This window comes from Phaethon aethereus (assembly GCF_964289735.1).
Source record: "Phaethon aethereus genome assembly, chromosome: 4".
Classification (NCBI taxonomy): domain Eukaryota; kingdom Metazoa; phylum Chordata; class Aves; order Phaethontiformes; family Phaethontidae; genus Phaethon; species Phaethon aethereus.
The window spans coordinates 3,409,751-3,435,153 of record NC_138578.1 but is presented as its reverse complement, the minus strand read 5'-3'; the positions used below and the strand labels follow the sequence as shown (position 1 = coordinate 3,435,153).

The 25,403-nt window shown below is 38.2% G+C and overlaps 1 protein-coding gene across 1 annotated transcript; it reads right to left on the bottom strand.

The window, feature by feature from the left end:
• Positions 1-1,415: 1,415 nt before the first annotated feature.
• Positions 1,416-25,188, bottom strand: LARP7 (La ribonucleoprotein 7, transcriptional regulator; the record flags this gene model as incomplete). The annotated part of the gene is made up of 12 exons (XM_081999101.1): positions 24,852-25,188; positions 23,153-23,253; positions 22,955-23,038; positions 19,611-19,775; positions 18,856-18,964; positions 17,090-17,464; positions 15,871-16,000; positions 12,789-12,946; positions 11,751-11,869; positions 8,853-9,012; positions 6,411-6,502; positions 1,416-1,496 (listed from the first exon to the last, which is right to left on the bottom strand). Exons 1-12 carry the CDS (start codon positions 25,057-25,059, stop codon positions 1,416-1,418), a joined length of 1,782 nt encoding a protein of 593 aa, XP_081855227.1. The 5' UTR covers positions 25,060-25,188.
• Positions 25,189-25,403: the final 215 nt, after the last annotated feature.

Sequence of the window (25,403 nt, the reverse complement as noted above, 5' to 3'; positions counted from 1 at the left end):
AATAGCAGCAGATAAACCGTGCTCCACAAACATTCCTCCGCTCTTACTGCGCTGCTTCTCTAGCATATTCTGACCTTAGATCGTTTGATTACAGTTAATATACTTTGCTATCATCTCTTGAAAAGTATTTTTTCCTATTTTGCCTCCTTCATGTCCTGTTCTCCCTGACTGCAAAGCCACTGTGGGCATTACACCCAAACTACTTTCAAAGATTCTGCAGAAATAATGCAGATTCTTTTCTTAGCGAGCAAAAATATACCAGTGTCACGAAACTTTATTATAATACATGCCAATAAAATACCTACAGTGCCCCAGTAATTTGATAGCATGGAATTTAAAAATGGTAACCTATCTTACCAGCAAAATCTATAGCTATAGCGGCAAAAACACCTACAGCGTCGTTCACACAGTTTCCTTCAAGAGAGGCTGATGGTATTTAAGGAATGTACTTCTAGCTTCAAAATAACTTCATCATCCCTCTATTTATAAGGAAGTTTCACACTTTTATTTGCCCTGCAACAAACTGCACTAAAACAATCTCACAAATAAACATGTGAATTTTATCTTTATGCTGATGGAGCCAGCTTTAAGGGTAGTCTTAGTCATACGTAAATTCAACCCTTTACATCATCGCAATTTTATGTGGGGTTTTTTGTTTTTTTAAATATTGCCAGTCTACAATGAAATACTTTGAAGCACATTAAGACCAGCATCTTAACTTGTGAACTACACAACTTGAACACTTATCTGTAAGCGAGAATTACTTCTGGAGCTAGTTACCAGATGTTACAAACAAAGGTTTTCTTATTTCTTCCCCCGAAGATTCTTCTAAAAAAAGAAGTCTAAATTCAGTTTAGTGTGCACTTCATGCAAGTACATTTTCTTCCAGACTTCTCAATGACAGATTTTCTGACAGTCCTAGCCGCTTTAAAATACATGGAAGATTATATACTCCTCCTACTGTATTTTTGAACAGTCCAGGGGACTAAACAGAGGCCTAGAGAGGTTTATTTAGCATTAACCAGTTTTATTATTTATAGTGTCATAAAGCAGACTGAAGAATTAGAGATGCAAAACTGAAAGTTTGTCAAGCATTTTATTCCATAACCTAGTGTATAAAACTTCAACATACAAAAAAAAAAGTGAACTAAAGCAAGATCTCTTAATACGTTTTTTTCAGAACGGTTTACCTAAAGGCTCAGAAGCAGTAAACATTCAGCCTAGTGAAAAATGGGATTCGGAACAATCTTCATACTTGCAGTCTGCAGAATTATGAATGAAACGGACCGGTTTTTGATGTCGCCTTAAAAACGGTTTCGTTGCCGTAAGCAGTGTTGTTTGTGGGGTTTGCTTTCAGTTGTTGTTTGTTTTTTTTTAAATATGTAGTTCACTTTCAAGATCACAATCAGTCTTCACTAGTTATCTTCGGTGAAGCGAATATGTTTACTTGTTTGTTGAGTCTTTTCAAGTCTCATTCTTTCAGCTTTAGCGATCAACTGCAAACAGGAATAACATTGTAGAAGAGATCAGAGGAAAATAATACTGTTATTCTTTCATCTCACAATCATTAATATATTATTCACTGATTTACCAAACTTCCTAAGAAAAAGCTAATCTCTGAGCTAACCTGTACATCTGACCCCCCAAAAAAGTTCACATCATAAATCACATCAGCCCTGATGTGATTTATTTCAGTACTGCCTCAGAACCATCAAAAATAGCAAGATGCCTCTGGACAGTGCAGCATCTTTCATTCCACCCCTTCTTCCTCCCAGGGAGGCTGAAGAGAACAAAACTAGAAGTTCTAAAACCCCAAAACACAGTCTCATACAGTAAGTTAAAAAAAAAATCCTACCCTTCTATTGGATTCATGCTGTTACTGATATAAGAAAAACAAGGTCAGAGCATTAAAAAAACGCCTTAGGAATATTGCGTCATTTTCTACACTCACAGAAACCTAGATGGGGGCCATACTCCGGGCTACAGAAACGGCACAATATGTATCACAAACCTGCTGAAAATTAGCTCAAGAAATAACGGCACAGTTTGGAGGAACGTTGGTGCTAGGCCTGCCTAACTCAAACCCCTGTCTGACCAGTGATTTGTTTGTTTTCCATTGCATTTTAGGGAGACCACCTACATTAGTAGGGTACCTGGTTAGCTGCTCTCTGTACAGAGGTATGAGAAATGCTCCTGTGGAGCAAAACTAACCCACTAATTTTCAACTTCTGTGTATTGTCTCTTGAGGCAGAAAAAAATAAAACACCGAGAAAAACTTTAAAAACAGATTTGTTTTTGAAACAACCATACTATAACATTTAGCTACAGTACTGCAACAAAATCATACCAATACCCACAAGCAAAGGTACAAGCTTTATTACTGCAACGTTACTGCCCCATGGAGATTCTTTAACCATAGGCAAGAGCTCATGAAGTAACTCTTAGATGAATAAAATTAAAAATAAACCCAAGCAATAAAACAAAACGCAGGGACAAGACAGGCTGCCTAATCTGAACAAAAAGCGAGAAAGCAGGAGACTCCTGTGAGCCTAGGCACAACTGTAGCACACCAGCATAAATCCACATTAACTTATCTGATGCACATTATTAAAACGTAATTAGCTGGTGCTGAGGTAAAGGGGCACTTGCTCACCAGGCAGTCCAGTAAAGAGTCTGCTAGATTTTACATAAGTTTCACATATAAATCAAATTATTTACTATTTCTCCATATGGCTGTGGTCACAGCTATGTCCTGCAGACACTGCAGCTTGTAGACAGCATGGAAGGGCAAGGTACACTGCTGCACTGATTATGACAGTCAGAAATTACATTGATGTGGCATGGATGCATTGTTGGCTGTGCTGCAATCTAATGACATCATAATTATTACCAGTTTTACTGCTACGTCCCCCTGCATCCCCCAGTATTTAACTTGATTGCAATCCTTAACATATTCCCAGCAGCATAACTTCTGCTAGATGAATTTCTCAATCGTTCTCCAGAAATAAAATTGGTCTAAAGACTTAACTAGTAGTTACTCTCTGATATCTGAAAAAATGTATTACAAGAGTTAAACTCTAAAAAGAAGTGAGGTGTACAGCAGCTCATTCATTCGATACACGGCATGGGGAATCACAAACGCTGGAAGAAAAGCTCTAAGATGTGAGCTGCCCAGTTCCTATCAGTGAGCATTTCTATAGCAGCGCCTCAGAATTTGCAGGAAGCCTCAAGGATTCCCGTTTTCAGGTCATCAATCCCATACCAGCACCTGTTTCTAAGCACGCCACTATTCACATCTCCAAACGGGTAGGCAGCCCAATCATAGATGCCAACTGTGGAGAACCAGGGAAAGAGGCTTATCTGTGCTCTGGAGTGGGACCTCTCCCCACTGGCACGCAGAGAGGGAACAGATCAGTCTTGCAAGGACACAGCCCCCGAGCCCCAGGCATAATCAGAAGAGAACCATGTGGGCTGTGCCCAGGCATTCCCACCATCCTCCTTTCCCATATATTCTGTAAATTATTCCGCCCTTCACAAATACCCAATTCTCACTTCCTCACCAAAAGTCTTTCACTTCACCACGCCCATTCTCTTAAACCTCTTCCTTTCCTTCTGTGTAAGCGGGTGTACAGAGAGTAAACTAGGTTCCCCAGCACCTCCTCCCAGAAGACAAGCACCCAAGTGGAAAGCCTGCAGGCACTCATGCCTTCGCTTCAGAGTTTACAGCTACACACTGATGAATTGCTGCGGGTCTGCATAAACTGGCACTGCCCTAAAGAAACAGTTCTGGCCAGAAGGATTTTAATCTGTATCACTAAATCACTAAGGTTGTTTTATCACGCAGCTGAACAACAGGCTAAAAAGAACATGGATTTGGAAGGGGCAGCAGAGGGGAGCAAAGAGGTGACAATGAACAGCCAGGCCTGGGGCAAAAGCCTGACACTGAACACCTCTGTAACTCCAAAAGATGGCTAAGCATTAGCGACAACTTCTGGGGAACCTTGGGATATCTGGTCTCTTTTGGACATTTAGTTTATTTTAAGAACTGTGCCAGAGAAACTAAAACGTCTACCACTTGTTGTTTGGGGCTTTGGGTTGGGGGGGGGGGGCGGGAGGGGGGGAGATTACCCCAGAAACCCTCTGCTGAAGGCGTCATTAACCTCTATCCTGCCACAGGACCCGTTGCAGGAAAGCCGAGTAAGCCTGTACTTTTTAGAAGACATGGAAAAGAGGAATCTGAATCTGCCTAGAGTTACACTCAAAAGCATCTCTGTGCTTTCTTACTGTACGCTGCCTGTAATGCAATGCCGTCCATGCAACAATACATCGGTTCATCATTACTGTAAATACAATGACCTCACAGCAGCTTCACATAGCTTATATGAATTTAACTTTTAAGCCTACATTTTAATACTAATTGAAAAAAAAGGTATAAGATGCTGTATTTATTAAGAGTCTAAAACAGCTAATAGGCAAAAGCTCAGCTTCAAAGAGAGATCTTGTAGGGATTTTAAAGCCTCAAGCAGACCATATCTTTACCAGGAAGATACACTCATGGTGTATTCAGCTGCAGATGTTTAGTTAAGAATCATTAGATGACTTTTTTTCTTTCCTTTTATTGTGACCTTCAAAAAAGTAAACTTGTGAGTACTTTAGAAATTTTTCAAATACAAGAATAAAATTAATATTAATGAACAGAAAAAGAAACACTGGTTTTCTTATTATCAGTCTGTATTTCTGTCACACAGACTGTCAAAAAGTAACGAAAGGGTTAAGAGTTGTCGACTACAGCAAGGCATTCTTTTCTTGATGTTTTGCTTAATGGTGTTAGCATCTAAATAAGTATTCACTAAGCTTTGAAGTTAACACCTCCCAGCTTTGCAAGGTGATGGGTAAGGGGGGAGAAGGAGTTTGCATCCTTGCTGCTGCTATTGTTAGGCAGAACTCAGTTTGTATTTGCAAGCCTAGTTGAGGTACATTACTGGCCAATTTACACCAGTTTGGTCAACAAATACCAATCTTCAAAAGATGAAGAACAGAAACTTGAGAGCAAGGCACCTACAGTCCAAATCAAAGTCAAAGGTGCCACTGGATTCTTTTGTTTAGAAAAGTAAAAGTACATTTAAAAAAACAACTAAAAAACCTGTCAGCACTCAGTAAAAGGCTCTAAAGCTGTACAGTTTTCACATTTCATTACTGCTTACATTAAAGAGTAATGGCTAGAGACAATACCATTTTTAAGTTTTTAAGAAAATTAAATCAGCCATTTGGGGAAATTCTTCATGCACACCTTTGTTTAAAAGAACTCGATTCATGTGTCTGTGGGATCCCTCAAAGAACATTTAGGCAAACAAGGTAACATATGCAAAATCTGCCTTGTACAAGGTAAGGTTTTGACCTGCACAAGTGATGTTTCCTTAGGTCAACGTAATATTTCTTTTCAATTATATATGGAACACCTGGGAAATTTTTGGTACTGCCTGCATCACTGGAGCGTCTAGGAAACAAAAACTACAGTAAGTCTCCAAAGTTACCAGAAAGTCATTAAGGTCAGATGATTTTGAAGTTTTGCAAGCGACAGCATAAAGGTTCAGATTAAAGCCAACTCAGAAACCTTATCTCCAACAAGTGTGATGTAAACCCAGCAATAAAACGTCTGCGCAACACTCTTTGGCTCCTCTCTGTCAGGTAAAGGATCTGACTGGCTTAATCAAGAATCCTTCATGCCTGGAAGGATCTTCTGGGGCAAGAGTGGAGACTGCAGACTGCAAGTTCATCGCAGCACTCCCTCAATGCTGTAGCCTGACAGGCACGGCAAGATCAAAGTTGGAAGGCAATTTCGCTCTATGTGAGGCAGTTTTGGTCTGGAAGCTGCTCAGCTATGGATGCTCGCAGCAGCGTTCAGATTTGTCTGGATCAGGACATAGACACACCGGTCTGGGAACACACCAGCGTTCACCACCGTACAGTACACTAAAAGAATTGTGTAAATCACAAGGAAAGAGATTCATTCCAAAGAACACCGTTCTCTTTATCATACTATAGAATTAAGGCTGAAGCACTAGACTAGCACACTAGAGCAAATCAAGACTACTTAATTTTTTAATGAGCTCATGCAGACAGGGTTTTAAAGGAAATCCAGTTTAAAAACTAACTTGATGCCTTTAGTCGTGGACTTAACTTTCTCACATTGTCTCCATAAAGACAAGCCTTGCACTTGGCCATTGGACCAGGACAGCCACCCATTCTCTATTTTGTGCCTGTTAAGCCCTGCAAAGCCAGTAGAAAGTGATTTGACTGGATTAAATACGGAGCCGGACGCTTAAGACTCTAAAAATGCAGACCTACACACAAACAGAATCCTATTTTCAACCATGTCTGTACAGGAAAAAAACTGATTTGCAGATTACCTTCTCAGTACCGCGCTTCTTTTCTCGAGGCTGGTTAAGTTTAGCTTGTCTGTCCACTAAAATCTTCTGCCAGTAACGTTGTTCATGATCACCTTGAAAAACAAATCAACATTACAATACATGAATAAAAGTATTCAACACAAGTGGATGCTGTGTTTTCAGCTGTGACAAGAAGGAATCTTTTCTTTAAGGTGAACACATGTGAAAATACCTCCTAGGGAAACCTAACTAGTATTTCCCCATCAGTCTTAAATTTCATAGTCAGAGAGGTCATACAGCATTGCAACATCTGACCAACACACACCAAGGTGCACAAAGAAAAGAAAAACTCTGTCCTAAGAAGCTTAAAGCTGACACCGAGGTCTCTGTTCCGTAAGAGCTGGGCAGGACCTGAATCAAGGTCCTAGGCATTTTACTAACTTTAGGACTGGATTGTCAAAGGTGCCTAAGTTTTCCTGAGCAAGGAGTTTTACAAACATAACAAGAACTGAGGAAATAATGCAAACACCACTCTCTATATGTAATTAGCAGAAGGAGCTCAATTTTAGCTAAAGTTTCACCACAGCACTCAGAGGCCCTTTGATTTACTGATGAACTCAACCTCTGACTAATTTTAAACAGCTATCAAGCAGAAAAAAAAAAAAATTACTGGAGAAGGACTAAAATTATTTTGTTTCATCAAAACCATTGTTAGAAGCAAGCTACGGGGACTTCATGGGCAGTTAGGAATACTTTAACACAGGAGGGAATATGAGAGGAAATGATCTTGCAGCTTTTTTCAGCAGTTGTTTCGCAGTAAGAAGCAGTTTGCCACCGTTGCCTCTGGTTTGTGCTGTAACCATCGTGATAGGAATTTTGTGATGCAATGTTCTACAGCCTCATGGGAAATCTTGGGAAGTTTCCAAATGATCTTGGAAAAGAGTCCCACAACAGTTATGGAATTAATAAAATGTATGCAAAATTGGTTATCAGAATTAACAGCGTTATTTTCACATTCAATCACAATAGCATCTAAGCATTACCATAGATGTTCAATATCTCATCAGATGAAAAGCTGAAGACATTTAGTCCAAGTCAAGTTCTAAAGGTAAAATATTACTGGGAAAGCTTTAGCCCCTGCAGTAAGGAGCTTTAAAGATTCTTTCCTTATCCTTACTCTCCGTATTGACCTTATGCCACCAAGAAAAGCTGAAATGCTTACTGTGAGTCACTTGTGTGCTCTTCAGAAGCCTTTGCATTCTCATTTCAAACCAGTTGGAAAACAAAAATCTTAAGACTACGAATGGAACGCTCCTACAATGTCATACTTACTCCAAGTCTACTACTACACTCTTTTATATAAGGATACAAAACCAGAGACAAATACACACACAGCTGTAAAACGCTGTACTTCAAGCTGTCCCTGGATCTCTGGAACACAGAACACTCTCGAGATGAATCTGTCTCCAAATGACATTAGCAGCATTCAGCGAGTCTCAGACTTTAATTAACTTGGATATTATGAAGGTTAATGCTTCCATCATAGCTCTTCCTTCTGCAATCCTTAATTGACATTTATGAAGGTTTACATCCCTGCATGTGTGGAACTGGGCCCCTGTGTGAGGATCTGCACAGGAGCGTGGTAACATTTAAATACAGAGACGAGAGAATCTCATCTGCATTCCTTTATCCGTTGGGGAGGTTTTTTTGTGCATTTGGGATTTTTAATAAGTGTCTAGAATTTAAACATTTTTATGAATACGGTAACAAAGTTTGAGAGACTTTTCCCCCTCCCCACTTCTTCTACTCCTCACTTCCATAAAGAGGTTTCTCTGCACTTGGAGGACTATTCCAAGCTAATACAAGATACAAATTTAGAACAGCAGAGCCATTTCAGAAAAAACCCACCACACATTGGGATAAAGTTCCAAAGTAAGCCAGTAAAAACTCTAGTGTAAATACAATTGAAAAACGGCATGACTCCGGCATATGTTATTCAACTTTCTAAAAAAAAGAAAGATTAATTAGAAAGCAAGTGCTAAAACGACTGTAAGTGTAAACAAGCTGTTAGATCCTTGTCCTGTTACTTCACACATAATTTCAGTATTTTCAAGAAAATCTTCACTTAAACTTCTTTTGCATCATCAGAAAGTTATATTCATAAAGCTGAAATGCGAATTAAGTTCTATAGTCCACTGCCGCTTAAATAAATCAATTTAAAAAGAACAGAATGAAGTTGATAAAGGCAAGCAAATTCATTATTTTGCTCTGAGCAGAAGCATGAAAACCCTTACTGTTTTACCAATTTCACTATAAGACCAAATTAAGAAGACTCACATTAAAAAAATGCACTCCTAACCCCAGCTACAAAGATGTATAAATATATCTATAAAGATACCATGTAGTACAATCTTTTCCACAGTACTTCTCCTGTGCTACCATTAAAAAAAAAAGTTGTCTTACCAGTAAGAACTTGAAATTTCCAGCTGTTTTTGATCTGTATTTCTTTATATGATTTCATGACAATCTGTGCATCCTCAGGAGTTTTAAAACGGACGTGACATTCTGTGTCTCCCTCCAGCATGTCAACGTAAGCAACATCAGCCAGCACTGCCAAAGCATCCTATCAAAGCACGTGAGAACACAGACAATAAACCAGACTTTAAAAGAAGAATATAAAACGAGTGGCTTTTTGACCATTCTTTTTTTACACCATTGGCATTTTCAAAAACGTCATGGAGTAGAAAGCAGTAACCAAACTTTTAAATTTCATCAGTTAATCTACTGTCAAATAATTTTGAATTATTAGTTTTCATAATGTTATAACTTAATTCTGATTTATAAGCCTGCAACATTATTTATATATCATTTTGTCCTCCAAGAACAATTTAAAGCTATAATTCCTAAAGACATTTTTTTGCATAAGAATATTTTTACTAATGGAGCATCAGGAGTTATCCATTTATTTCAATACTGTATCTGTATGGACTTCAAATAAAAATTGTGTACTGTAACATTGATATATGTCAGTCCAACATATTTCATTCTATGCATGAAATACATAAAAGCAAACTCATTCATGGCACAGTATTTGAGAGAGGAGGAGTAGTAAACCACGCCTTCCTATCTTTATGAAGTGACCTCTGCTGGAAAATTTTCACTAACAGCTAAAGGAGGAAGAGTCACAGATGCTCTTTCAGATGAAGCATTTCACTTGCAATACCTGCTGTTAGGGAAATCTACTGAGACCACACATTCCTAGTCAATTTTGTTCACAGCAGGCAGCTCAAGTAAGAGCTTCTATTCAAGAATTACACACTGCTTTTAACCCTCCCCTACCAAGGATAGCCTTAAAACAAAACAACAATTAAGTGCCAATACTGTTGAGACCATTTGAGAGCCAAAGCTACCTTCCACTCTTAATTCTGGTGACCCGAATAGTTTCCTGGAGTTGGCAAGTGTTACGACCTCTGAGAAGATCTGATTTTGCCTTAATAGCAAAATATGGAAGTAGTGAAGTAAAATATTAAAACATCAAAATAATATTAAAACTACTCGGCAAAGACCTTTCCAGTATGTGGAAATAAGTAAGCCTGCCACGCAATCAAAAATACAGATGGATTCGGTAAGTTTATTAAGGAAAAAAACCCTAGATGCATTGCTTTGTGGCAGTGTTTGCTGTCGCTACGACAGTCCAGGAACACTGGCAACGCAAGGTTTTGCGGAAGAGTTATGCTTTTCATAGAAGCAATTAGTATGGCCAGAAAAATCCAGTAGGCATCAAGTACAGTTTGCAGGTTCCACTGCTGACGTGAAAAAGAGCTGGTGCACCCTAAAGATTATTGCTTCTTCCAGCTACAGTTGCATTCTGTGCCATTATATGTCTCTCTAAAAACCTTGCCTTATTTGTCTGCTAACATTTTGCGAAATAATTTTGCTCATCTACTTATCAGGGGAAGCAAAGACATCATCAATAATGGCAAAGGCCACCCAAGCTTATTTTGTCCCCCTTTACTTTCATAAAGCATTAGTTTTCCTTGCAACACTTCCCTAAAACTAAACAATAACTGGAAATACCAAACTAAGTCTGTTCTCAGCTACTGCAGGAACAGCAAGGTTACCTCCTGACCACAATATGTTAAGTTGTGACACAAACTTAACACAGTAAAGCGTATACTGGAGTCAAAGGGGCCCTCAAACTTCAGTGACAACTACCACATTCTCTCAAGTGTCTCCAGCACTCAGACAACTGCCTACAAATACACCTAGGCAGATAAGACTGATAAACTTGAAACCCTATCATCAGGTTCTTCTCAGTGAGAGAGCCATGTCTCTTAGACTTATGCACCCACTAAACTTCACACCCTTGCAAGCAGCCAGTGACTTCAAATAGACTACTCTGTTATAAACACAGGTCGTTTGATAAGTCATCTCAGAACTTGCATTTTGAACCATTCTCTCATTGTCCCAAGTGGTCTGAATATTTGTCCCAACATGAGTTCAAGTTGTGCAAATTTTTTCATGTTGTTACTACTCCAAAAGTGCAATTTGTGAAAGAAAACGTCCTGTGTCTAATTCACAGAAGAGTCAGTATGTGGAAAAAGCCTGCTTTTTTTTATCCCCTTTGGAAAACTTTTACTATTCCCATTTCAAAAGGACGCAGCTTAAAACTGCTATTTCCCTTAAAAGAAAACATGCTACGTAACGTGTAACTTTCCTATCATGACATGAAACACATTTTTTTTACAACACTTATTTTACATTGAGAAAAAGAGAGCACTGGCCACAGGAAAGAAAAAGAAAGAAATGGGTGAATGAATCACTGGGCAAGATCTACTGCCATCACTCTCACTGAATGTCAGCTTTTGGAGTTGCGAATTTCTTACTGAAAAAAAATTGTTTTCTTATGCAGAGAGCATTTTCTTGCCCCCAAACTCCTGTTAATGGCAAGAAAACCCCATACAGTCGTACACAGTCCTTGATCTGAATTGTGCCACAATGACTGGCACCACAATGAATACAGAACACTTTGTCTTCAACTTCTCTTTTTAAACTGGAAAGAACGACTCGTCCTTCAGAGAGCTATTCATTTTGGTCATTATTTTCATTATAAACTTGACATTGCTCGAAGCACTCTAAAGGCCAATTTTTGCTTTAAAACATCCTCTTCGCCCTATTTCGCCGTTGTAAAATCTGCCATTAACAGGTACTAGAGAAGAATCTGTACACAGCTAGTGGCCAAACAAACAAATAAATAAAAAAATCAGTAAGACTTGTTTAAATGGTATTCCATATTCAAACATTTGGGGGGCACCGTGAGAGGAAAGGCTAACAGCTACCCTGAGGTTACAAAGGCATTACCTTGATCTGCTTCCTGCCCGGCAGGGGCTCAGTGCTAATGATCTTCACAATTACTCCACTCACGAACTGGGGCCCCATTGTGTTCGCCTTGGCAGGAGGGGCAGAGTCTTCACTGGTGGCTGGTCAATTTAAAAACGGGGTGGGGGGGTGGAATGGGAAGAAAGAAAATATTCCACATTATTAATCTGACAAACGAAAGATGCTATGAAAGCACTCATGCGATGTGAGGTACGCAAGAAATGAAACAAGGGGTATCACCTACTGCTACTGCAGATTACGTCTGGGGGGTTTTAATCTAGGATCAAAACCGTGCACAATGTAAAGTCAATGTGAGTAAAAAAAAAGTAAAAGAAAACAACTCCAGGAAAAGAGTCTCAGAGAAATTTTTACAGCCTACAGGGTCGTCTTCTAACAATATTTTATATTCTATTGATTACAGTTAATAGCTGAACCCTCAGTTCTACAGTTATTAAAAACAGGCAGACAGGCCTGTCAGTATCGAAGTTAATGAAGTGCAGAGGATCCAGAGCAAAAAAGAGCAATTCTGCCTCTGACAAACATAGAAATTTAACTAAGAGGACATAATTACAAAGCTACTTTTAACCATAAAGCTAATAAAACCCCATTGCAATCCGTTTTTTGAATGCCTTACTTAGAGAAATGGTTTTGTAAATCGCTACAGGTATGGTTAAGCCTACGCAAATCAGGGCCAAGTTACATTATCGAAAAAGCTAATTCTTGATTTACCTCTCTGAGGCTTTTATAGTTACGATTGACTAAAAGACCCTTAAGCTTAGAATATGCTGAAATTACTTGTTTAGTCATTACTTGTAAAATTCCTCATTCCCAAATCTACCTGACCAAGGGGTTTTGCTTTCAACAATACTTGGCATTCAGAGCAAGCACCAGCATTACAGAAAATAAAACCATTTTGCAGTGTTTCTGGAGGACCAGTGTCTCAAATCACTTATGTTTGTGCACTAGAATCATGAAGAAAAGACACAGACACACACACAAAAAAATCACAAACAGAATTACATTTGCCATTTTCAGATTGAGACTTTTTCTGTGCACAAGATTCCGTTTCCATCTCTCCCACAGGCTCAGGTTTGATTTGAGACATAGTTTTCTTTAAGGAGGCCATACTGGCTTTTTGAAGGGCCAGATATTCTTGCTTCAAATCCAACCATTCGGTCCTGTAAGTGGCAACACAGGCATAAGTTGTCAGTTATGGACAAGAAAATAATGCTTAGAAACTCAGCATGTCAACTATAAGACAAAAGAGTTTACAAATAGTTTAGGCTGAACTTGGTAAGCACTGCAGACATCTCTTCCCATTAGACATCTCCCTGCACTTGGATGAAATTCAGCCTTGTCAATGACTGCATTTTTATTATTTTGCTATAGCTTTTAATATCCCAAGCAAGTTCTAACAATACCAAGCTAGCATTCAAATAGACTCCCAAATTTGTTTTACATATTCAGAAACCTTATCTTACAACTTGGTAAACTGTGTTTTCTACTGAACTACACAGAGCTAAATTCAGAGTTAGTTCAGAGACGGTGAACTCTGCATTCACTGCATTAGTTCAGTGAACCCGCTCCTGTGTTACTATATTAAGAATCAGTCATTTATTTTCTAGAAAAATCATTGATGGAAAATCAACAACTGGTTAAACTCACCAAAAACCTGCTGAGATAAGAACATTCCTTAGTATTCAAATGCATTTTGGTTAAAAAATACCACCACATGGAAGCAATTTATATATTTACATACATTTAACATGGAGATGTTTCTGCAAACAGCTAGAGCTTTGCTCCACAGCAACACAATGCCTATAGTGCCACTGTGAGAACGACTCATTGTTACCCTAATCTGTGCTATCAAACAAGCTGATAGAGGATTTTTAAAGAGGAGGATATCTTGTGGTAATGGTTTTAGCTGTTAACATTGACAACTGTATACTTCAAAAAAGCATCCAGACTCACCCGGGATCATACATTCTCAACAGAGCAAAGACATTAAAATAACAAAAGACCCACGTAATGATTCTTAGAGATAAAAAGGCAACACCGGTCCATAGCGAGGTATGGTATAAATACAAGCTCAAGGAGGTACTCGTTGTTAACTTGGCTCGAAGGAAGAGAAGACCATGGGGAGTGAGTCAGGCAAGTATTTGCAATGCTTATGCTCTTTCAAAAACTTCCCCCCCCGCCTTTCCTATAGTTAACTAAATTTAAAACTCTCTGTATTTGATGCAGTAGTCTCAGAATCTCAGTGGAAGAGGACGAGCATCGTTGATAACCACCGTTTTTTTGTGGACCCCTTTTACTTTAACATGGAGGTGCTTTCTGTGATTTAACAAAAGTAAGTGCTTCCATGTTTTAGTAGAGGTGAATCCTGACCGCAATACTGAAATACCATCCAGGACACTTCTTTTTTTTTCTACGCTTCAGCTGCGAGGTTTTTAGAGACAGGGAAAGAAAAATGAAGACTTTTGGCTGTAAGCAGATGGAAGGCGTGCTTCTCTAACAAGAACTAAAGGCATGCGTGTTACTGAACAATTTCGGTGGCCTGTATGTTCAAAAAATTTGCAGCAATTTTTTGAATTTTAAGGGACTCCCTTCGCTTTAACATGGAGGTACCTGCTGCCTAAAAAAGTAAGTGCTTCCATGTTTCAGTGGCGGTGGATCCTAGCGTTCTTGAACAAATTACTAGACATTAAGCTACTGCTCAAGAAGCCTACTTAAAGTAATAAACGTGGGTTTTTTTATTTATTGCATTATTTGAACTATGTATATTACATGCTTTTAAACTTTTTTTTAAAGTAGCTCTTCAGTGTCTCCACTTAAGGACCCCCACAACTTAAATGTGGATGTACTTGCTTTGTTCCCAAATAGTAAGTGCTTCCATGTTTTAGTGGTGGTGAATCCTTTTTTTCCTCCACTGAAAACACTACCCTATTCCTAGGAAATGTGTCGAAACAGATACCGAAGCAAAAGATGGATTTGCGCTGCACACGCGGCCTCCGTGTTAAACAAAAAGCACAATTTTTGCATCACTGTATAGCACGAGATGGAAAGGACCCCCTCTACTTTAACATGGAGGTACTTGCTGGATGCCTAAAAAGTAAGTGCTTCCATGTTTTAGTTGTGGTGACTCCTAAGAGCCCAACGGTTAAAGGAAGGAATATTTTTGTTACATTTCTGGAATGGCATGACTTAATCCACGTATTAGCTACTGAGGAACCAGGTGTAAAGTGGTGATTTTAAAGTTGCTGTTGTAGGCAGAACTCTACACAGCAGTAATTAAGTCGGACTAAAAACTATTTTTGAACCTTTTCAGCTACAGTCTAATACTGTTGCTAATATGCAACTCTGTTGTATAAAAATTGGAATTGCACTTTAGCAATGGTGATGGACTGTCAGACATGCAAAGATTTATTAAATAGTCTGAAGAAACGTTGTGAAGTCATTGCTGTCAAGTAATAAAAATTCAATAAAGTGATTTTGAAAAAGCTTCCTTCATACACAACTGCATACTCCAGCAAAACACTTAAAAAGCACTTAACAAGAATAAAAAAACAATGTACCTGATATGTCCGAGGTTTGGAAAAAGGCAAAAAGTTGGGTAGCTAGATAAATACTAAAAAAGAATCTACTTTAACATTTGAAGTACTGCTGAGAGTCTCAGTGCAGGCTGAGAATTTATTACATAATAAATTTGTGAACAAATGACACTGAGCCCACCCAGTCTATGCCTAATCCTAAACTGGAGATAATGGGTAATTGTTATCAGCTTTCCCTTTTTTTTTTTTTTGGGGGTGGGGGGTGGGGGGGAGAGGGAAGCTGTTAAAAAAAATAATTACAGAAAGTTTTCTAATTTAGGCAGCCTTTTAAAAAGGAAGGTTTTGTCGTGCCTGCCCCCCACTTCACAGGCAAAGTAACTTTCACAACAGGACCCAGTACTGCTGAGGAAAAAAATTCGGTTAGCTCAGTGAAGCCATGGCAAAGGGAATGCCCTCATGCTAGAAAACAGCTATGAAGCAACTCGGCAATAAATGCCTCCCCATCCACCAGGTACCGTAAGCTAGTCACACAGAGTAGTTTCATAACCTACTTGGAGAGTACTCGGAGTGGAATGACTTCTTCACCCATTTTATGTCTTTCTTTATGCTTTTTCTTATGTTTCCTTTTAGATTTTGAAAGGGATGTGTCTTTTTTATCCTTGTCATCTTCTGCAGAAATGTCTACATAAGTCCAAAACAAAAATATTTAGTTCTAACATTGACTGATACTTCCATAATACAGCCTGAATTACAGCCTGAATATTTCTAAAATAGCATAGTATTATTTACTATTTGATTTTTACTACTTATTACTATTTTTACTATTCTTTGATTAGAATATGAATGAAACCCTTACACAAAAAATCAAGAGTTTACCACCTCTTTCTAATCCACTTTCTCAACTACCTTAGTTTGGCCTTAAACCATGGATTCTTGTCAACCCAAATGTGATTTCAATAGTGCTTTTAATCCCATCTATTGCTTCCCCCCCCTTATCTCATGTAAGAAACTGGGTTCATCAGCTTTTTCTTTTGTATTTTAATCTTACTTATCTAGACTTTTATACCATCGCCATTTGCCTAGGCCGACTCTTTAATCTATACTTTAGTGAAGTTGTATTGATATTAACTTCTTTGTGGACTATTTTTACTTCTGATGAGATTTACCTGCTTCAGTGTTGAAAGTTCTTTCCTATTCTCCATGCTGCTTATCTCCTCGGAATGACTCATTACCAGGTTTAATTTTAACTGCAGGCAACACCATATACTCCTAAACTGACCTTGTTATGCCTCCACCACATCAACCATTTTTCACCTACTCACCCAAGCAGAACAACCTTTTACCAGTTAAGTTTTCAGTCTTTCGAAGACTGAAATTCAGTGCCTGAAATCTTTCCTCAATAATCTTTAATCCAAGTAGTAAACCTATTAGCCTCCAAAAGTCAGTGCACCAACACATTTGTATTACACAGATTACACTTGCTACATTTCTTGTTGCTTTCCTGCCTGCTTCTTTTGCAATCCCCCTTTCCTCACTTTGTTTGTTACCCTCCAGTGTATCAAGATTCCCATTTACTTAACTTGGGCCACTACAAATACAATTTCAGGTGCAAAGAATGCAGTTTCTTCACTCAGGCTTTTCTCCTTACCTAGACTTTTCCCTCATTACTAAGCCTGCCATTTCTAATCTGCAAGAGATGACATCTGCCATTTGATTTCATTCATGCCTATAAATCATGAAAATACTAAAACGGCATGTAACAAACTTTACCATTGGAATCCTTTGGAGCTTCTGTAGTTTCCTCCTTCACAGGACGAACTTCATCCTTTTGAACGGTTTTCTTGACTTTCGGAGTGGATGTCTCACCATCTCCAGAGCTGGTTCTTTTTCGCTTCCCCGGCCTGCTTTCCCAAGGTACCTCCGAGCTTTCTGTTCTGTCCCATTTTCTTTTCTCCCTTTTGGAGGGCTGTCTGTGCGTCTCAGTTCCCTCCATTTCCGAACACTCCGACGAAGTCCTGTGTCTTTTTGACTTGGGTACTGGCTCTGTTGTAGTGTTCGGGTTTGATTCCTTTGCCTCTGCAGCTGCCTGCACATTGCTCTCTTTCTTGATTTTGGATTTCTTCTTTTTCTTCTTTTTCTTCTCTTCTGTATTAAAAATACAGTATTTAAAACTGCCAGTGATTCAAAACTAGATTAGATTAACTGACCTAGGTAAACAATCACGATACTGCATGTCATGATACTCTGGGACGATAAATGAAACGCCTGTCTCTGCCATCTCTAGACAGGAGAGATGCAATACATGGTTCTAACCTAAAGTTCTTCCTAGGCATTTTAACCTAGAAAAACCACCCAGATAAGACCCAGTCTCACAAAGCCAGAAAGACCTCTGGGTCACAGGGGCAGCTTGACTACAGGATTCCCAAAGTACTTAATCTTAAATTGAAAAGAAAGAAGCTAGATTTCTTTGCACTTTTTGTTATGTCATCCCTGAGTTGTCTTTGAGAAGGGATACCCTTCTCCTTCCAGGCCAAACAACAAAGACAAGACAAAAAAAAGACTGTTGATTTATATGCTGAGAATAAAAGGAGATACTCGGCACGTATTTTCTTTGACACACACACCCCCCCCATACTTACAGGTGTAAAAGAATTAGTGATAATAGTGAGGAATAAAACATACGATTAATCATTATGTTAATGGCAAAAGATGGGAAGACGCCTGAGGTCTGGGAAATTCTATTATGTCAACAGAACCAAGGAAAAAAGTTTCAGTGATCAGAAGTTGCAATACAATCCTGTGCTGCTGGTTTGTAAATTATAGTAAATAGCATTTATTGGAAACATGCTCAACACTGAATTCAGGATTCTTTTCTCAGCAACATCCGCCAGGTTTTTACAAATAATTATGAATCATTTAATTGGAACTGTAAATATGCTGTAAAAAGTTCATTCTGCTATAGACCGCTCTGCTCAAATACTGAGAGTTCCAAGGAGAAAGGCAAAAATCCACTGTTCTCACAGTTCTCTCACAGAAAGTTTGAGCAGAGAGAAGACAACCACAAGGTTTGTTCTGAAATATCCCAGATGATCACAAACTTATCTGAGCCTCATGAATGGTTAAGTGTAATTTTGCTCTTGTGTCTGCATCTTTCCCTTGAATGCTAAATACTTTTAAAACAATCTGTGTCAAATTTGTCTTTTGCTAATGCTAAATGCTTACGTAATTATTTATTGTACAGTCTGAAAGCTGCTCTGCCAGCCTAACAATGGCAAATGGTGGCAGCTGGCAACCGAGGAAAAAAGAATTTAACTTCTTTATCAAGCAGGAAAACAAAAAGGCAGAAATTTATTATACTTCAGTTTTACACTTTCATTCTTAACTCTACATTGGCAAGCAAACAGCAACATGCATTTTTATGAAGTTTAAGAAGCATGAGATTAAACTGCAGTAACACACCAGTTCCAAAGTATCTCTTGAGAAGTTGAGGCACAAACCAGTTTGTTGCTTGATCCCAATAACCTAATAACGCTTACCTACTACACTGCTATTACTTGTATTCAGTGCAGGAACAGGCTTATTCTTTACTGTTTTGGGGAAAATCCCAGGCTTCCGTGGTGCTTCTTCTGGTGGATTATTCAAAAACTTAAAAAAATAAATTAAAATTCACAAACCATTACTAAAAATTGTGTTTTCGTTTTTAAAATATCCCCATCCAAGTTAAAACCAGCAGTATATGGTGTATGTATATACACACAGAGTTACACATTGTTCTTTCAGTGGCATGCTGCTTTTTTTGTTGTCGGGCTTTATAAGTGCAGAGCTTGCGTGATTTCACATTATTAGTGCGATATCTTTATGCACCTGCTACCATTATGATCTTGAAACATTAATGTTTTTAAACTTTCAAATCACATTTAAACACAGAAAATTAGGTATGACCACGCTTGTCTGTTGAAATTTAATAGCCATCGTACTGTTACACAGAGACCTCCATTTCTGTAAAAGACGCCAGGGGTGGCCAACCAAAATATTGCAAAAAAAAAAATACCCGTTATGCTTCTACTAAGTCTCCAAGTTAAGAGAATTACACTTTTAAAGACGTGTGGAATCGACTGGAGATCTGGGGCTAGGAGACAGGAACATAACTCCTGCTAAGATAAGTTTTTAGTTTATGGTACTTTAGGATTTTCTCTAAGATTCAGTAGATGAACTAGTAAAGACCACGCTATCCATACCACAAAGCGACGGTCGGGAAGAACGTTAACAGACCAGAGGCACCATGACTCACCTCAATAGCTTTCTCTGCTTGCTCTTTAGTTTCAAATTCAACAAATGCAAATCCCTTTGGATCGCCAGTAGTTTTATACCGGGGTATACTGACATAAACTACATTACCACACTTCCCAAACACCCGCTCAATCCAACTGTGATTGACATTTTTGGGAAGCAGCTCCTAAAAAACAAACAAACAACAAAATAGAAATGTAATTTTCTCACTACTGTAATACTAATGCATCAGATGGTTTTCTACATCTTGTGATTAAAAACTGTCACAACAAAACGTATTTAAGTTAGATGTGACAACATTGAGAAACTTTATTTCAGGAAGTATTCTTGTCGAGACATAGTATTCGGGTAGTATTCGGTAGCCATCTGAAAATGGATCTCTGGTCATTCATACACCTATAACAAATATATTATAGATTTAATCTAGATGTTGATCTTCTTCCTGTGACAGATACCAAGACCTCATCTGCAGCTGCATCTTTGCAACGTGAAATATCTTTGTAAATTGAAGACCTTAGAGCAAACATAGTTCCGCATTGTCTTAAAATATCCACTGCAAAGCAGAAGGATTTTTTTGTTTGTTTTAATTATTATTGTTGGTAATCCAGGTATCACAGAAGGAATTCTTGTAGGTCAGTAAAGAGCCACTATTCAAACTGATAAATTCCTGCCAAGAGCTGAGATTTTAAAGCTCAGCAGTTAGCACTTACAGCCTACTTGATCAGACGCAGCAGAAACCTTTAGCCAGCGTCTTGGAGGATAACACCGTCTGATTTTTTACTTCTATCAACACCTTAATACAGAACACATTTCAACAGCTTGCAGACATCATGTCTCAGTTCCTAAATGTTTCCCTTCACCAATCAAAGAAAAATCATGTCATATCAATTTCTAAATAAACCCACCTGAACACTTGAAAACCCTACTCTCAAATTGATGCCTAAACAACAATGGAGAGTCAGCAATACTTCATTGTGTTCAGGGCAACTTAGTGCACTGAAAGGTTTTCCTTGTAAGAAAACATTATTTGTCACATTCAGGTAGAAAACTATTTTTGCATGAACTCTGCCTGCCTGAGAACAACATTTCATTATGGGTTTGGTATAAACTTGAATAGCCTGTTACTTGAAGCTTTAAAAATATTATGGGATGAGAACAAAATAGTGTATGTCAAGGTGTAGCTTATGTTAAAGTATATAAAAGAAAGTCAGTAACCTTAAGATTATTTTAAGAGAAATTTAATGAAAAGTTCCCCTAAATTGAATGATATTGTAAAAAATATAAAGTAACAACATTACTATTCCTTAAAGAAACAAGTATTCAAGTCTCAATTCTTAGTTCAGAAATGAAATTTTTACTTCCTGCCTTAACTCAGAAAACATACTACTGTTGGCGACAATCCCTCACAGTGGAGGCTTTAACTGTGACCTTTGTATTAATCCAACATCAAAATCTTTCTTTCACCTACTCCAGAAGAAAACAAAACTTGCCAACACTTTGACTACTTCTGCTCCCCTCATTGCTACACACCAGTCATTTAACAGGGCGTAACATTTCTCTAATTGCAGTATAAACAGCATATACCTCATACGCTAGTCTTTAAAAAGGAAAAAAAAACACCCTTTTGGGGAGCAGTAGGAAAAGATAATGGGTTGCTATATATTCTGTAAGATCGTCATGAATTCAGTAACTTACAAAACACACCAGTTACCTATTTTCATCTTGCAGAAGAGCTTAAAATTATGAGCCATTTAGTTATGTATATAAGCTCTATATAGACTACGTAGCTCATTAAATTCGGAATATCTTTTCCGAAAATAATATAGACAAAGCGTCTGAGAAGTTCTAAGCAGTCCCTGTTTAGTATTTTAGGGAAATACGACGATTGGCACATTGTACATAAAAAAAACAAATAACCTTTTCTGGGCTTTTGTGAAAGAACATAATGATCAGAGTAAACCATCTTCTCTTTATCTGGATGGTCTGGCATTTTGGGCATAATAATTTTCCATCTTCACAGAAAGTTTGGTGCCTGCTTGAAATTACTAATTCAGCTACGAACAGCTACAGTTATATACCTAAATTGACACTGGTCATGAAGAGCTTTCTTTAGAGACAGAGGGAATTCCACACCAGCTTCGATTCTATTAAAAAAATTGCACAAGATTTTACGTAAGTGACAGTTCGACCATCAGATCTCCTTCCACTTAAGTGGTTCAGCAATATAACAACTGTTTCACTCTGGCACATCTGAAATACCATGTTTAGATGCAGAGTTTTTCTAGCAGCAGAAGTTAGTTTAATTTAAATTAATGAATTACTTCAGTACAAAGGTAGCCACAAGATGCTAATGTACTATTAGAAGGTTTGGGGTTTTTTTATAAAGCCCCCTTAAAATAAGACTAGCTCATTTAGGTACATTCTGCCTTTAGAAAAATAATGTTTGTGTGTTACAAAACCCAGATGTACTTGCAGTAACAGCTTTTGTAAACAGATTGTACTTTCTAAAGTACCCCCGATTATCTTGCAAACTCAGCCAGATCTTGTTTGATAAAAACTAATAAAGTTATTATTACAAAGCTCTGATTACATTAATGTAATTTGTAAATAGCTCTTGGTACCAGTGTTCCTCCTCCAATGGCATTAACTAGAAAAGCCCAGTGAAATCAGTAATAGCTAAAGCCCAGCGCACCTTTTCTTACTAGCAGTTCAAGCAGCTCTTTGCTCAGCATTTAAAATGATTTCAGCTGGTACAAGAAATACATGTACCAAACCAATAACTTTCTTGTCGTGGTCACTGCCAGCGCCCTCCTGCCTTTGCATAATTTACATCACTTATGTAGAAAAATAGCAACAGACCTGCCTGGTCCTTCCCCGTGTTTACAAGAACACTGATGCACATACACATTTCTGATACAAAAAAAAATATTTACTGCATTCAACATGTACATTAACCCCACCCTATGGGCCTTAGCATTACAAGTTCAGTACACCTATAACGTACTTCCCTCCCTCACACTGCCCTTATCTTTGGGCTGGGGGGCGGGGAAGAGGCAATCAACTTCTACTAGCTTTTATAACTTTACGTAAATGTTTCTTGTACTAAATCCATGATGTCCTCAAAGAAAATCTACCTTCTAACTTTGGTAAAACTATGTGTCTGATTTACATTATTTTTGTTGCTCTAAATACAGTAAATAATACTATGCAATTAGATTGTCATAGACAACGCACAGTGGGTTTTGCGCTCTTAAGGAATGAAGAGCAAGAAAGTTTAAGACTTTCCATAGTCAGAAATAACCCGCTCTGCCAGACACGAGGCGCATACAACAAGTACAACCTTACCACATAGACCGTACGACTATCCACATCCTTCGGCTGCTCACCCAGCGGCTGGCGTCTTCTGATTCTAGTTCCTTCTAAATCCAACTAAAAGTAACAAGAAGTGAACAAGCATTTTCCGTAAGATTATCGCCTACTTCAGTGCCACTGTCCTTATTACTCAGGTATCAGCAAACACAAACTGAGTGAAATATTCCATACCTCCACAACAGATGAGCTTTTAACTGCTCGAGCTATCAATTTTCCATCAGTAGTCAATTTTTTCATTTTGTTGAAAGAAACAAGAAGTGATATGTCAACATCTAGGGATAAAAAAGGTGCAAATGATGAAGTCAGGGTAATCTAGAAAGCATTAGTTGCATATTCTAATCTGAGATTAAGACTTTGCTAGTATTTTTGCAAAACAATCTGCGAGTCACAAGTGCAGTACATAAGCATGCTGCCAAGGATTTACAGAATATTTTTTACTGTCAGAATTGAAGTTTCAAGTAAACTTATATTTAATTTTCTTTTATGCTAACCTCTATCAAAGGAATTTTGTTCTTTCACCTCCCCATTGATAACTATTGTCTTTGAAAAGAAAGGAAGAAAACCCCCTTTCTGATGTAGTTTTACAATACAAAAACAATTTGCATTGAAAACATGCCTCTCCTTCAAGTACTCAATTAAGTGTTTAACGCAGCCTTCCCAACACAAAAGAGCCCCCGCTTGCACTTCACTTGCAATGAGTCACGCTGCTAAAACCTTGACGGAAAATTGCGCAGAATTAGTCTTAATGAAAAAAAAAAAAGTTCAAGACAGCCAAGCTCCAACACCTCTACCGAACGTAGGGTAAATTTAATTCCTCTGAAGGCCCTTTTTAAAAACTGGCCTGAAGTTCAATATAATTGAGGACTACACCAAGCAGTTAGAAGGTTAGCCTTTTCACACAATGCAACTGGACAAATAATTTATACTTGAAATAAACATGGACTCCTGAAAAAAAAACCCCAAAATAAGTAAACTCTTGTGTAAACTGCTTTTTCTGTTGTTTTGATGGCAAAGGTCCACCTCTTTTTACAGACATAGCTTAGTTCTAGTCCAGCTGGCAAGTTAATCAATTATACTGATAGACTTTATATAGTGTTTTTTAAAGTAAAAGCATACTAGTCACCATAGCTAATGTATAAATTAGTATCTTCTTCACGAACTGGCAAATAGTTTCAGAACCATGCTCAATTTCCTACTCTGAAGTCAAATCAACCATGTCAAAAACTGTCTCAAGGAGAGAGACCCACAGTAGCCCTACATCCAAATACGCAATTTCTCACGTATCAGGCTTTTACAGAAAACACAAAGAAGTATCACTCCAGTATCACTGGAAGTGTTCAAAAAACGCGTGGATGTGGCACTTGGGGACCTGGTTTAGTGGGCATGGTGGTGTTGGGTCGATGGTTGGACTTGATGATCTTGGAGGTCTTTTCCAACCTTAATGATCCTGTCATTCTGTGATCTAATTGCAAATCCAAATCACATTTTTACTTCTGCATCTATCCAGCCTACAAGTCAAGTTGTGTACCTCCAAGGGCAAAATGACTCGTGTTTGTTTGCTTGTTCTTGAAATTACACAAAGTTAAAAAAAGGAAAATCAGGTCTCCCAAACAGTCATTTCTACCCTGGCAGATGCCTCTAACTTACGGCTGGTAGTAAAGGAAAGAGAAACACTAAATACAATTTCTAAAAACTTGTACCAAGCTCTACCCCCCGAGCTGCTAATCCTAATGCTGGTTTTCCACATGATACTCCTGTTTTCCCAGGAGTAGACACACACCTCAAAACAACTTGTAACTGTCACTAGCAATATGGCAAAGAACAAAATTAAACATATCCCTTTACTGAAATATTGTGAATATAAACTTACAGCCATCTCTGGACTTTTCTATTTGTTCTCGGAGAAATCTATCTTTGTGGAGATTAACATCGCCAAACCAGAAATCCACTTGTTTCGCTATATCTGCGAGCACCTGTTTAACCCTTGACCTCTTCTTCTTCTCCCTCTCCTTTTTCTGTTCAGTGCTTTCTTCTTCCACGGTTTTCTCTCTTGCAGTTTCAGTCTCCATTCCTGTCATTCTGTCAACTGAAAGTTAAATACAACCTTTGAGAAACATCAAAATATTCTTATTTCAAGGAGTAAACATTCTTGTTTTATCTTACGTTAAAAACTTCATGCATCCTCCGTGACACTATGTGCCACTCGTTACTTGTAGCATGAAAAAATACAAAGCATGCAGAAGATGAAGAAAATCACGTCACACAATAACTGTGCAGTGAGGACTAAGCTGGAACTCGCGTTTCAAGGCACCTAGTACTGCCCTTTAGCCAGAGAGATTCATTGGAGCCAAGTTGGTACCAAACTGGAGGCTTTTCTTTTAAAACTTATACTATCATGTTGATTCATAATGCCTTGTGAACA